We start from the raw sequence: 13,514 nt of genomic DNA, 5'->3' as shown, positions 1-13,514 counted from the left end.
CATATCTCCACCGATACAACGCACCCCAACCCCATATCTCCACCGATACAACGCTCCCCAACCCCATATCTCCACCGATACAACGCACCCCAACCCCATATCTCCACCGATACAACGCGCCCCAACCCCATATCTCCACCGATACAACGCACCCCAACCCCATATCTCCACCGATACAATGCACCCCATCCCCATATCTCCACCGATACAACGCACCCCAACCCCATATCTCCCCCGATACAATGCACCCCAACCCCATATCTCCCCCGATACAATGCACCCCAACCCCATATCTCCACCGATACAACGCACCCCAACCCCATATCTCCACCGATACAACGCACCCCAACCCCATATCTCCACCGATACAATGCACCCCAACCCCATATCTCCACCGATACAATGCACCCCAACCCCATATCTCCACCGATACAATGCACCCCAACCCCCCGTATCGCCACCGATACACTGCACCCCAACCCCATATCTCCACCGATACAACGCGCCCCAACCCCATATCTCCACCGATACAATGCACCCCAACCCCATATCTCCACCGATACAATGCGCCCCAACCCCATATCTCCACCGATACAATGCACCCCAACCCCATATCTCCACCGATACAATGCACCCCAACCCCATATCTCCACCGATACAATGCGCCCCAACCCCATATCTCCACCGATACAACGCGCCCCAACCCCATATCTCCACCGATACAACGCGCCCCAACCCCATATCTCCACCGATACAATGCACCCCAACACTATATCTCCACCGATACAATGCACCCCAACACTATATCTCCACCGATACAACGCGCCCCAACCCCATATCTCCACCGATACAATGCACCCCAACCCCATATCTCCACCGATACAATGCGCCCCAACACTATATCTCCACCGATACAACGCGCCCCAACCCCATATCTCCACCGATACAATGCACCCCAACCCCAAATCTCCACCGATACAACGCACCCCAACCCCATATCTCCCCCGATACAATGCACCCCAACCCCATATCTCCCCCGATACAATGCACCCCAACCCCATATCTCCACCGATACAATGCACCCCAACCCCATATCTCCACCGATACAATGCACCCCAACACTATATCTCCACCGATACAACGCGCCCCAACCCCATATCTCCACCGATACAACGCACCCCAACCCCATATCTCCACCGATACAATGCACCCCAACCCCATATCTCCACCGATACAATGCACCCCAACCCCATATCTCCACCGATACAATGCTCCCCAACCCCATATCTCCACCGATACACTGCACCCCAACCCCATATCTCCACCGATACAATGCTCCCCAACCCCATATCTCTACCAATACAATGCACCCCAACCCCATATCTCCACCGATACAATGCTCCCCAACCCCATATCTCCACCGATACAATGCACCCCCAACCCCATATCTCCACAGATACAATGCACCCCAACCCCATATCTCCACCGATACACTGCACCCCAACACTATATCTCCACCGATACAATGCACCCCAACCCCATATCTCCACCGATACAATGCACCCCAACACTATATCTCCACCGATACAATGCACCCCAACCCCATATCTCCACCGATACAATGCACCCCAACCCCATATCTCCACCGATACAACGCACCCCAACCCCATATCTCCACCGATACAATGCACCCCAACCCCATATCTCCACCGATACAATGCACCCCAACCCCATATCTCCACCGATACAATGCACCCCAACACTATATCTCCACCGATACAATGCACCCCAACCCCATATCTCCACCGATACAATGCTCCCCAACCCCATATCTCCACCGATACAATGCACCCCAACCCCATATCTCCACCGATACAATGCACCCCAACCCCATATCTCCACCGATACAATGCACCCCAACCCCATATCTCCACCGATACAATGCTCCCCAACCCCATATCTCCACCGATACAATGCTCCCCAACCCCATATCTCCACCGATACAATGCTCCCCAACCCCATATCTCCACCGATACAACGCGCCCCAACCCCATATCTCCACCGATACAATGCACCCCAACCCCATATCTCCACCGATACAATGCACCCCAACCCCATATCTCCACCGATACAATGCACCCCAACCCCATATCTCCACCGATACAATGCACCCCAACCCCATATCTCCACCGATACAATGCACCCCAACCCCATATCTCCACCGATACAATGCGCCCCAACCCCATATCTCCACCGATACAATGCGCCCCAACCCCATATCTCCACCGATACAACGCGCCCCAACCCCATATCTCCCCCGATACAACGCACCCCAACCCCATATCTCTACAGATACAATGCACCCCAACCCCATATCTCCACAGATACAACGCGCCCCAACCCCATATCTCCACCGATACAATGCACCCCCAACCCCATATCTCCACCGATACAACGCACCCCAACCCCATATCTCCACCGATACAATGCACCCCAACACTATATCTCCACCGATACAATGCACCCCAACCCCATATCTCCACCGATACAATGCACCCCAACCCCATATCTCCACCGATACAATGCACCCCAACCCCATATCTCCACAGATACAATGCACCCCAACCCCATATCTCCACAGATACAATGCACCCCAACCCCATATCTCCACCGATACAATGCACCCCAACCCCATATCTCCACCGATACAATGCACCCCAACCCCATTTCTTCACCGATACAATGCACCCCAACCCCATATCTCCCCCGATACAATGCACCCCAACCCCATATCTCCACAGATACAATGCACCCCAACCCCATATCTCCACCGATACAATGCACCCCCAACCCCATATCTCCACCGATACAATGCACCCCAACCCCATATCTCCACCGATACAATGCACCCCCAACCCCATATCTCCACCGATACAATGCACCCCCAACCCCATATCTCCACCGATACAATGCACCCCAACCCCATTTCTTCACCGATACACTGCACCCCAACCCCATATCTCCACCGATACAATGCACCCCAACCCCATATCTCCACCGATACAATGCACCCCAACCCCATATCTCCACCGATACAATGCACCCCAACCCCATATCTCCACCGATACAATGCACCCCAACCCCATTTCTTCACCGATACACTGCACCCCAACCCCATATCTCCACCGATACAGTGCACCCTTCCCCCCATATCTCCACCGATACACTGCACCCCAACCCCATATCTCCAACGATAGAGTGCACCCTTCCCCCCATATCTCCACCGATACAATGCACCCCAACCCCATATCTCTACCGATACAGTGCACCCCAACCCCATATCTCCACCGATACAATGCACCCCAACCCCATATCTCCACCGATACAATGCACCCCAACCCAATATCTCCACCGATACAGTGCACCCTTCCCCCCGTATCGCCACCGATACAATGCACCCCAACCCCATATCTCCACCGATACAGTGCACCCTTCCCCCCGTATCGCCACCGATACAGTGCACCCTTCCCCCCGTATCGCCACCGATACAATGCAGTATCTACACAAATATGAAATCGGATACAATGTGCTCTACTGCTACTTTATCTCGACCAGTCATGTGCCCCCAATAACACCATGTGCCACCTCTACCACTCACCAGAGCCTGGCTTCCATAGATCACCTCTGGGACACCAAGTTCCATCTCTACTTGTGCAGGTGCTGCTTCCCCAACTGCAGACTGCGATGCCTCCAGGATGATGCAGACGGGATCTTCAGGTGAGGCGCTTTCCAGCTTCTCTTCTGGCTTCAGCTCCTCAGCTATGGGAGCCATCCGGAAGTAGTTCTCCTCCTGCTCCACCGCTGCAGAGCTGTTTCTAGCAGCAGACCCTTGAAGCTTCTCTTCAGCTTTTGGCTGCTCTGGAGCAGAAGGAGGTTTGGGGGCTGCCCTCCCAAAGAGTTTGCCCATGATTTGGCGATACTGCCGGCGGTCAGAGGGAAGGAGAGGCGCCTGCATAGTGTGTTCCTGTGAGCCCCGTCTCCTTAATGGCCGAGGAATATCTTCCAAGACTCTCTGCACCTCCGCTAATGAGGGAGGGAGGTTTGGCTGCAGGCGGGTTGGGCTGAGAGGCCGAGGGACCTCTTCAATTGCCGGTGCAGCCGCCGCAGAAGGATTGGGCAAATCTCTGAGCACTGGAATGGACACTGGTGGGCCAGATATCATAGTCATGGGTATAGGTGAGGAGTGTGCATGGGGTGGAATCTGGTGCTCCCAAAAGGCATTCTGCAGACGGAAGATCATGGAGAGTGGTAAGGGTCTGTGTGGTTGGCCTCTACCTCCAGGGGGCGGAACAGGAATGCGAGAGATGGGTTGCTGAGCGGGAAAGGACCTAGGCAAAGTTCCAGTACCAGCCCTCCACACAGGCTCCGGCCCCTGAGGGCCACGGTCAGGACCCTGAGGGCCACGGTCCATTGAGGTGTACTTGTATCCCCGGGGAAGAGTAGAAGAGACATCACCCTGGAGCAAAAAAAAGACAAATTCTGCTGTAATAACCAATATTCAATATAAAATATTGTAATCTGCGGGATTTATGTGGTAGAACCCTGGTATTGTGTCAGTGTGAGAGTTCTAGGTCAGTAGGTTCTAAGATGGGGAGGCATATGCAGGACATGACAGACCGCACTAACCAGCCGGGCTTGCTGGGAGTCACAGGTGCCCCAGGGTCCCATACACAGCGACATTGTCACACTGACTACCTACCCTCAGGGACAGGCCTCGGCCACTCTCCCGTCTACATGTCAGGTACGTTCTATGCCTGCAGCAGCACACGGCTGGCAATGTTCTCACGAGGACACAATCACAGGGATAACACACATTGCAGAAATTGTGTATTAAGGTTTTCACACGGAAAATATGAACGCTGCCCCCCCCTCGTCATTTACACCGGCAGGTACCCCCCCCTCGTCATTTACACAGGCAGGTACCCGCCCCTTGTCATTTACACGGCAGGAACCCGCCCCTCGTCATTTACACCGGCAGGTACCCGCCCCTCGTCATTTACACCGGCAGGTACCCGCCCCTCGTCATTTACACCGGCAGGTACCCGCCCCTCGTCATTTACACCGGCAGGTACCCGCCCCTCGTCATTTACACCGGCAGGTACCCGCCCCTCGTCATTTACACCGGCAGGTACCCGCCCCTCGTCATTTACACCGGCAGGTACCCGCCCCTCGTCATTTACACCGGCAGGTACCCGCCCCTCATCATTTACACCGGCAGGTACCCGCCCCTCGTCATTTACACCGGCAGGTACCCGCCCCTCGTCATTTACACCGGCAGGTACCCGCCCCTCGTCATTTACACCGGCAGGTACCCGCCCCTCGTCATTTACAGCGGCAGGTACCCGCCCCTCGTCATTTACACCGGCAGGTACTCGCCCCTCGTCATTTACACCGGCAGGTACTCGCCCCTCGTCATTTACACCGGCAGGTACCCGCCCCTCGTCATTTACACCGGCAGGTACCCGCCCCTCGTCATTTACACCGGCAGGTACCCGCCCCTCGTCATTACACCGGCAGGTACCCTCCCCTTGTCATTTACACGGCAGGAACCCGCCCCTTGTCATTTACACCGGCAGATACCCGGCCTTCGTCATTTACACCGGCACGTACCCGCCCCTCATCATTACATCGGCAGGTACCCGCCCCTCGTCATTACACCGGCAGGTACCCGCTCCTCGTCATTTACACCGTCAGATACCCGCCCCTCGTCATTTACACCGGCAGGTACCCGCCCCTCGTCATTTACACCGGCAGGTACCCGCCCCTCGTCATTTACACCGGCACGTACCCGCCCCTCGTCATTACACCGGCACGTACCCGCCCCTCGTCATTACACCGGCACGTACCCGCCCCTCGTCATTACACCGGCAGGTACCCGCCCCTCGTCATTACACCGGCAGGTACCCGCCCCTCGTCATTACACCGGCAGGTACCCGCCCCTCGTCATTACACCGGCAGGTACCCGCCCCTCGTCATTACACCGGCAGGTACCCGCCCCTCGTCATTACACCGGCAGGTACCCGCCCCTCGTCATTACACCAGCAGGTACCCGCCCCTCGTCATTACACCGGCAGGTACCCGCCCCTCGTCATTACACCGGCAGGTACCCGCCCCTCGTCATTACACCGGCAGGTACCCGCCCCTCGTCATTACACCGGCAGGTACCAGCCCCTCGTCATTTACACAGGCAGGTACCCGCCCCTCATCATTACACCGGCAGGTACCCGCCCCTCATCATTACACCGGCAGGTACCCGCACCTCGTCATTACACCGGCAGGTACCCGCCCCTCGTCATTACACCGGCAGGTACCCGCCCCTCGTCATTTACACCGGCAGGTACCCGCCCCTCGTCATTACACCGGCAGGTACCCGCCCCTCGTCATTTACACCGGCAGGTACCCGCCCCTCGTCATTACACCGGCAGGTACCCGCCCCTCGTCATTACACCGGCAGGTACCCGCCCCTCGTCATTACACCGGCAGGTACCAGCCCCTCGTCATTACACCGGCAGGTACCCGCCCCTCGTCATTTACACCGGCAGGTACCCGCCCCTCGTTATTACACCGGCAGGTACCAGCCCCTCGTCATTACACCGGCAGGTACCCGCCCCTCGTCATTTACACCGGCAGGTACCCGCCCCTCGTCATTACACCGGCAGGTACCAGCCCCTCGTCATTACACCGGCAGGTACCCGCCCCTCGTCATTTACACCGGCAGGTACCCGCCCCTCGTCATTACACCGGCAGGTACCCGCCCCTCGTCATTACACCGGCAGGTACCCGCCCCTCGTCATTACACCGGCAGGTACCCGCCCCTCGTCATTACACCGGCAGGTACCCGCCCCTCGTCATTACACCGGCAGGTACCCGCCCCTCGTCATTACACCGGCAGGTACCCGCCCCTCGTCATTTACACCGGCAGGTACCCGCCCCTCGTCATTACACCGGCAGGTACCCGCCCCTCGTCATTACACCGGCAGGTACCCGCCCCTCGTCATTACACCGGCAGGTACCAGCCCTGTGTAACTTACGCTGTGAGAAGAGTTGTTTAAGAACCTTGTTTTTCTGCCACAGAAACATTTGGGCATCTTGTTCACCCCCTTCATGACACAATCGTCTCCATGCCCAGAAAGTGGGGGTACCCTCAAGAAAGACCTGCTCCCCTACAAATAGTGCCATCTTGTAATGTGTAATCGCGGCTTCAGCGTCTGCACCAATACAGTGTCCTCGGTGCTGGACTAACACTTACTGCGCCCTTCATTGGAGCAGAATCCAGGCTACTCTCCCGCCAGGCCTTCACCACAGGAACTCCCCCTAGAGATGCTCGATCAGACCCTGCAATGGCGGAATAAGGTTAGCATGGACGCCAATCACAGCCTCACTCACACTCCGGAAGTATCACTTACTCTCCTGAGAAGCCTTCTTCTCATACACTGTATCCAGATCAGACTCATTCCAGCTGCGCTGGGGAGGCCGACGGCGCAAGGAACTGGCGTCATCTGAGGCAAAGAACATTCTGTTACAGCTATCGGGCCTTGCACCATTGTTACAGCCTGTCCTGCCTCTGCTACATCACTAACACTATCAGACAATGCTCCATCTATTGGGCCTTGCACCACTGTTACAGCCTGTCCTGCCTCTGCTACATCACTAACACTATCAGACAACGCTCCATCTATCGGGCCTTGCACCATTGTTACAGCCTGTCCTGCCTCTGCTACATCACTAACACTATCAGACAATGCTCCATCTATCGGGCCTTGCACCACTGTTACAGCCTGTCCTGCCTCTGCTACATCACTAACACTATCAGACAATGCTCCATCTATCGGGCCTTGCACCACTGTTACAGCCTGTCCTGCCTCTGCTACATCACTAACACTATCAGACAATGTTCCATCTATTGGGCCTTGCACCACTGTTACAGCCTGTCCTGCCTCTGCTACATCACTAACACTATCAGACAATGCTCCATCTATCGGGCCTTGCACCACTGTTACAGCCTGTCCTGTCTCTGCTACATCACTAACACTATCAGACAATGTTCCATCTATCGGGCCTTGCACCACTGTTACAGCCTGTCCTGCCTCTGCTACATTACTAACACTATCAGACAATGTTCCATCTATTGGGCCTTGCACCATTGTTACAGCCTGTCCTGCCTCTGCTACATCACTAACACTATCAGACAGCTACATCACTAACACTATCAGACAGCTACATCACTAACACTATCAGACAATGTTCCATCTATCTGGCCTTGCACCACTGTTACAGCCTGTTCTGTCTCTGCTACATCACTAACACTATCAGACAATGTTCCATCTATCGGGCCTTGCACCACTGTTACAGCCTGTCCTGCCTCTGCTACATCACTAACACTATCAGACAGCTACATCACTAACACTATCAGACAGCTACATCACTAACACTATCAGACAATGTTCCATCTATCTGGCCTTACACCACTGTTACAGCCTGTTCTGTCTCTGCTACATCACTAACACTATCAGACAATGCTCCATCTATTGGGCCTTGCACCATTGTTACAGCCTGTTCTGTCTCTGCTACATCACTAACACTATCAGACAATGCTCCATCTATCGGGCCTTGCACCACTGTTACAGCCTGTCCTGTCTCTGCTACATCACTAACACTATCAGACAATGTTCCATCTATTGGGCCTTGCACCACTGTTACAGCCTGTCCTGTCTCTGCTACATCACTAACACTATCAGACAATGCTCCATCTATCGGGCCTTGCACCACTGTTACAGCCTGTCCTGCCTCTGCTACATCACTAACACTATCAGACAATGCTCCATCTATTGGTCCTTGCACCACTGTTACAGCCTGTCCTGCCTCTGCTACATCACTAACACTATCAGACAATGCTCCCTCTGCTCCATCTATTGGGCCTTGCACCACTGTTACAGCCTGTTCTGTCTCTGCTACATCACTAACACTATCAGACAATGCTCCATCTATTGGGCCTTGCACCACTGTTACAGCCTGTTCTGTCTCTGCTACATCACTAACACTATCAGACAATGTTCCATCTATCAGGCCTTGCACCACTGTTACAGCCTGTCCTGTCTCTGCTACATCACTAACACTATCAGACAATGCTCCATCTATTGGTCCTTGCACCACTGTTACAGCCTGTCCTGCCTCTGCTACATCACTAACACTATCAGACAATGCTCCATCTATTGGTCCTTGCACCACTGTTACAGCCTGTCCTGCCTCTGCTACATCACTAACACTATCAGACAATGCTCCCTCTGCTCCATCTATTGGGCCTTGCACCACTGTTACAGCCTGTTCTGTCTCTGCTACATCACTAACACTATCAGACAATGCTCCATCTATTGGGCCTTGCACCACTGTTACAGCCTGTTCTGTCTCTGCTACATCACTAACACTATCAGACAATGCTCCATCTATTGGGCCTTGCACCACTGTTACAGCCTGTTCTGTCTCTGCTACATCACTAACACTATCAGATAACGCTTCCTCTGCTACACAACACCCAACACAATGCAATGTACGTACAGTCACCTGAGAACCTTGGCTGTGCATCGTAAGGTGATGGGGACCTCTGCGGTGGGGCCCATTCTGCATACATCCCAGCTGATGGTCCATCAGAGCCCTGTGGGGATAATCTGGGGCCCATGGCATAGTCATAGGAGCCGGAAGAGAGACGTGATGAGGAAGTGGGGACAGGCCGCTCATAGTACTGCATGCGGGGTGAGGAAGGCCGTCCCCAGCCAGGCCGCGACGGGACAGTCATAAAGGGGTCTGTATTCTCCATGGATAAGGACTTGCGTGTAAGGTTGGGGGAGGAGCTGAGGGACAGTTTCGGGACAGTGGACGTGGAATTCGTGGTCAATGACGGAGCTTTTGGGGCAGAAAATGCCGGCTCTGGAGTCCAGGGTCTCTGAGGATGTAGAGAGGAGATTGGAGCGAGCGATGTCTGGGCTGGCTGAGAACGACGTGTGAGGGATGGGGACAGGGTGGTCATGGAGCTCAGAACTTCGCTGCTCTGTGATGGTGAATGCAAAGAGAGAATGGATCAGATAATGGCCGACTGCCAGACGGAGCCCACTCACACCCTCTAGGAGAACATTGTACATACCTCCCCTTTCCTGGGGCTGCTGGATGGCCTGCGCTTCTCCAGCTCCAGTCTCAGCTCATCCAGTTTGGCTGTAGCAGAATTCAGCTCCATTTGTTTCATACTCAGCTCCTCAGCCGCCAAAGCTGCAGAGACACAGTCAGACGTGGTCATTATCCCCCACCATGCACACTGAGGGGGGGGGCAGAGACACAGCCAGACGTGGTCATTATCCCCCACCATGCACACTGAGGGGTGGGGGAGGGCAGAGACACAGCCAGACGTGGTCATTATCCCCCACCATGCACACTGAGGGGTGGGGGAGGGCAGAGACACAGCCAGACGTGGTCATTATCCCCCACCATGCACACTGAGGGGTGGGGGGGCAGAGACACAGCCAGACGTGGTCATTATCCCCCACCATGCACACTGAGGGGTGGGGGAGGGCAGAGACACAGCCAGACGTGGTCATTATCCCCCACCATGCACACTGAGGGGGGGGGGGGGGGGGGTGGCAGAGACACAGCCAGATGTGGTCATTATCCCCCACCATGCACACTGAGGGGGTGGGGGGGGGGCAGAGACACAGCCAGACGTGGACATTATCCCCCACCATGCACACTGAGGGGTGGGGGGTCAGAGACACAGCCAAACGTGGTCATTATCCCCCACCATGCACACTGAGGGGGGGGGGCAGAGACACAGCCAGACGTGGTCATTATCCCCCACCATGCACACTGAGGGGGGGGGGCAGAGACACAGCCAGACGTGGTCATTATCCCCCACCATGCACACTGAGGGGGGGGCAGAGACACAGCCAGACATGGTCATTATCCCCCACCATGCACTCTGAGGGGGGGGGGGGGTGTGGCAGAGACACAGCCAGATGTGGTCATTATCCCCCACCATGCACACTGAGGGGGTGGGGGGGCAGAGACACAGCCAGACGTGGTCATTATCCCCCACCATGCACACTGAGGGGTGGGGGGTCAGAGACACAGCCAAACGTGGTCATTATCCCCCACCATGCACACTGAGAGGGGGGGGGGGGGGGCAGAGACACAGCCAGACGTGGTCATTATCCCCCACCATGCACACTGAGGGGTGGGGGAGGGCAGAGACACAGCCAGACGTGGTCATTATCCCCCACCATGCACACTGAGGGGGTGGGGGGGGGGGGGGGCAGAGACACAGCCAGACGTGGTCATTATCCCCCACCATGCACACTGAGGGGTGGGGGGTCAGAGACACAGCCAAACGTGGTCATTATCCCCCACCATGCACACTGAGGGGGGGGGGGGGCAGAGACACAGCCAGACGTGGTCATTATCCCCCACCATGCACACTGAGGGATGGGGGAGGGCAGAGACACAGCCAGACGTGGTCATTATCCCTCACCATACACACTGAGAGGGGAAGGGGGGGGGGGGTCAGAGACACAGCCAGACGTGGTCATTATCCCCCACCATGCACACTGAGGGGTGGGGGGAGGGAGGGGGGGGGGTCAGAGACACAGCCAGACGTGGTCATTATCCCCCACCATGCACACTGAGGGGTGGGGGGGGGGGTAAGAGACACAGCCAGGCGTGGTCATTATCCCCCACCATGCACACTGAGGGGTGGGGGGTCAGAGACACAGCCAAACGTGGTCATTATCCCCCACCATGCACACTGAGGGGGGGGGTCACAGACACAGCCAGACGTGGTCATTATCCCCCACCATGCACACTGAGGGGTGGGGGGGTGGGTCAGAGACACTGCCAAACGTGGTCATTATCCCCCACCATGCACACTGAGGGGTGGGGGAGGGCAGAGACACAGCCAAACGTGGTCATTATCACTCACCATACACACTGAGGGGTGGGGGGGGGGGCAGAGACACAGCCAAACGTGGTCATTATCCCCACCATACACACTGAGAGGGGAAGGGAGGGGGGGGCAGAGACACAGCCAGACGTGGTCATTATCCCCCACCATGCACACTGAGGGGTGGGGGGTCAGAGACAAAGCCAGACGTGGTCATTATCCCCCACCACGCACACTGAGGGGTGGGGGGTCAGAGACACAGCCAAACGTGGTCATTATCACTCACCATGCACACTGAGGGGTGGGAGGGGGGGCAGAGACACAGCCAAACGTGATCATTATCCCCACCATACACACTGAGAGGGGAAGGGGGGGGGGCAGAGACACAGCCAGACGTGGTCATTATCCCCCACCATGCACACTGAGGGGTGGGGGGGTCAGAGACACAGCCAAACGTGGTCATTATCCCCCACCACGCACACTGAGGGGTGGGGGAGGGCAAAGACACAGCCAAACGTGGTCATCATCCCCCACCATGCACACTGAGGGGTGGGGGGGGGGGCAGAGACACAGCCAGACGTGGTCATTATCCCCCACCATACATACTGAGATGAAGGGGGAAGGGGAGGTGTCAAAAACATTGCCAAACGTGGTCATCATCCCCCACCATGCACACTGAGGGGTGGGGGGGGGGGGGCAGAGACACAGCCAAACGTGGTCATTATCCCCCACCATGCACACTGAGGGGGGGGGGGGGGTGTCAGAGACACAGCCAGACGTGGTCATTATCCCCCACCATACACTGTATGTTATGTTACATGTAGTACAGTAATATAGCATGAGACCTATGTTACTGTATGTTATGTTACATGTAGTACAGTAATATAGCATGAGAACTATGTTACTGTATGGTATGTTACATGTAGTACAGTAATATAGCATGAGACCTATGTTACTGTATGTTACATGTAGTACAGTAATATAGCATGAGACCTATGTTACTGTATGTTATGTTACATGTAGTACAGTAATATAGCATGAGACATATGTTGCTGTATGTTAGGTTACATGTAGTACAGTAATATAGCATGAGAACTATGTTGCTGTATGTTATGTTACATGTAGTACAGTAATATAGCATGAGACCTATGTGTGCTGTATGTTATGTTACATGTAGTACAGTAATATAGCATGAGACCTATGTTACTGTATGTTATGTTACATGTAGTACAGTAATATAGCATGAGAACTATGTTACTGTATGTTATGTTACGTGCAGTACAGTAATATAGCATGAGACCTATGTTACTGTATGTTATGTTACGTGCAGTACAGTAATATAGCATGATACCTATGTTGCTGTATGTGATGTTACATGTAGTACAGTAATATAGCATGAGAACTATGTTGCTGTATGTTATGTTACGTGCAGTACAGTAATATAGCATGAGAACTATGTTGCTGTATGGTATGTTACGTGCAGTACAGTAATATAGCATGAGACCTATGTTGCTGTATGTTATGTTACATGTAG

General features: G+C 54.8%; 1 protein-coding gene across 3 annotated transcripts in view; it reads right to left on the bottom strand.

The window, feature by feature from the left end:
• Positions 1 to 13,514, bottom strand: part of PPP1R13L (protein phosphatase 1 regulatory subunit 13 like) — an 85,551-nt gene that overhangs the window by 25,539 nt on the left and 46,498 nt on the right. For 2 of the 3 annotated variants that reach the window (XM_083160416.1, XM_083160418.1), the window contains exons 3-7: positions 10,199 to 10,320; positions 9,616 to 10,105; positions 7,467 to 7,559; positions 7,310 to 7,395; positions 3,659 to 4,516 (exon numbers count right to left, since the gene is read on the bottom strand). In XM_083160416.1, the coding sequence (XP_083016542.1) occupies positions 3,659 to 4,516; positions 7,310 to 7,395; positions 7,467 to 7,559; positions 9,616 to 10,105; positions 10,199 to 10,320 (1,649 nt within the window). The remainder of the gene's footprint in view (positions 1 to 3,658; positions 4,517 to 7,309; positions 7,396 to 7,466; positions 7,560 to 9,615; positions 10,106 to 10,198; positions 10,321 to 13,514) is intronic. The other variant, XM_083160417.1, reaches the window with a different exon arrangement.

Source organism: Crinia signifera, chromosome 9, assembly GCF_055691185.1.
Source record: "Crinia signifera chromosome 9, ASM5569118v1, whole genome shotgun sequence".
Lineage (NCBI taxonomy): Eukaryota > Metazoa > Chordata > Amphibia > Anura > Myobatrachidae > Crinia > Crinia signifera.
Note: the sequence above shows the minus strand (reverse complement) of the source record. Positions and strands in the feature narration are given on the sequence as shown.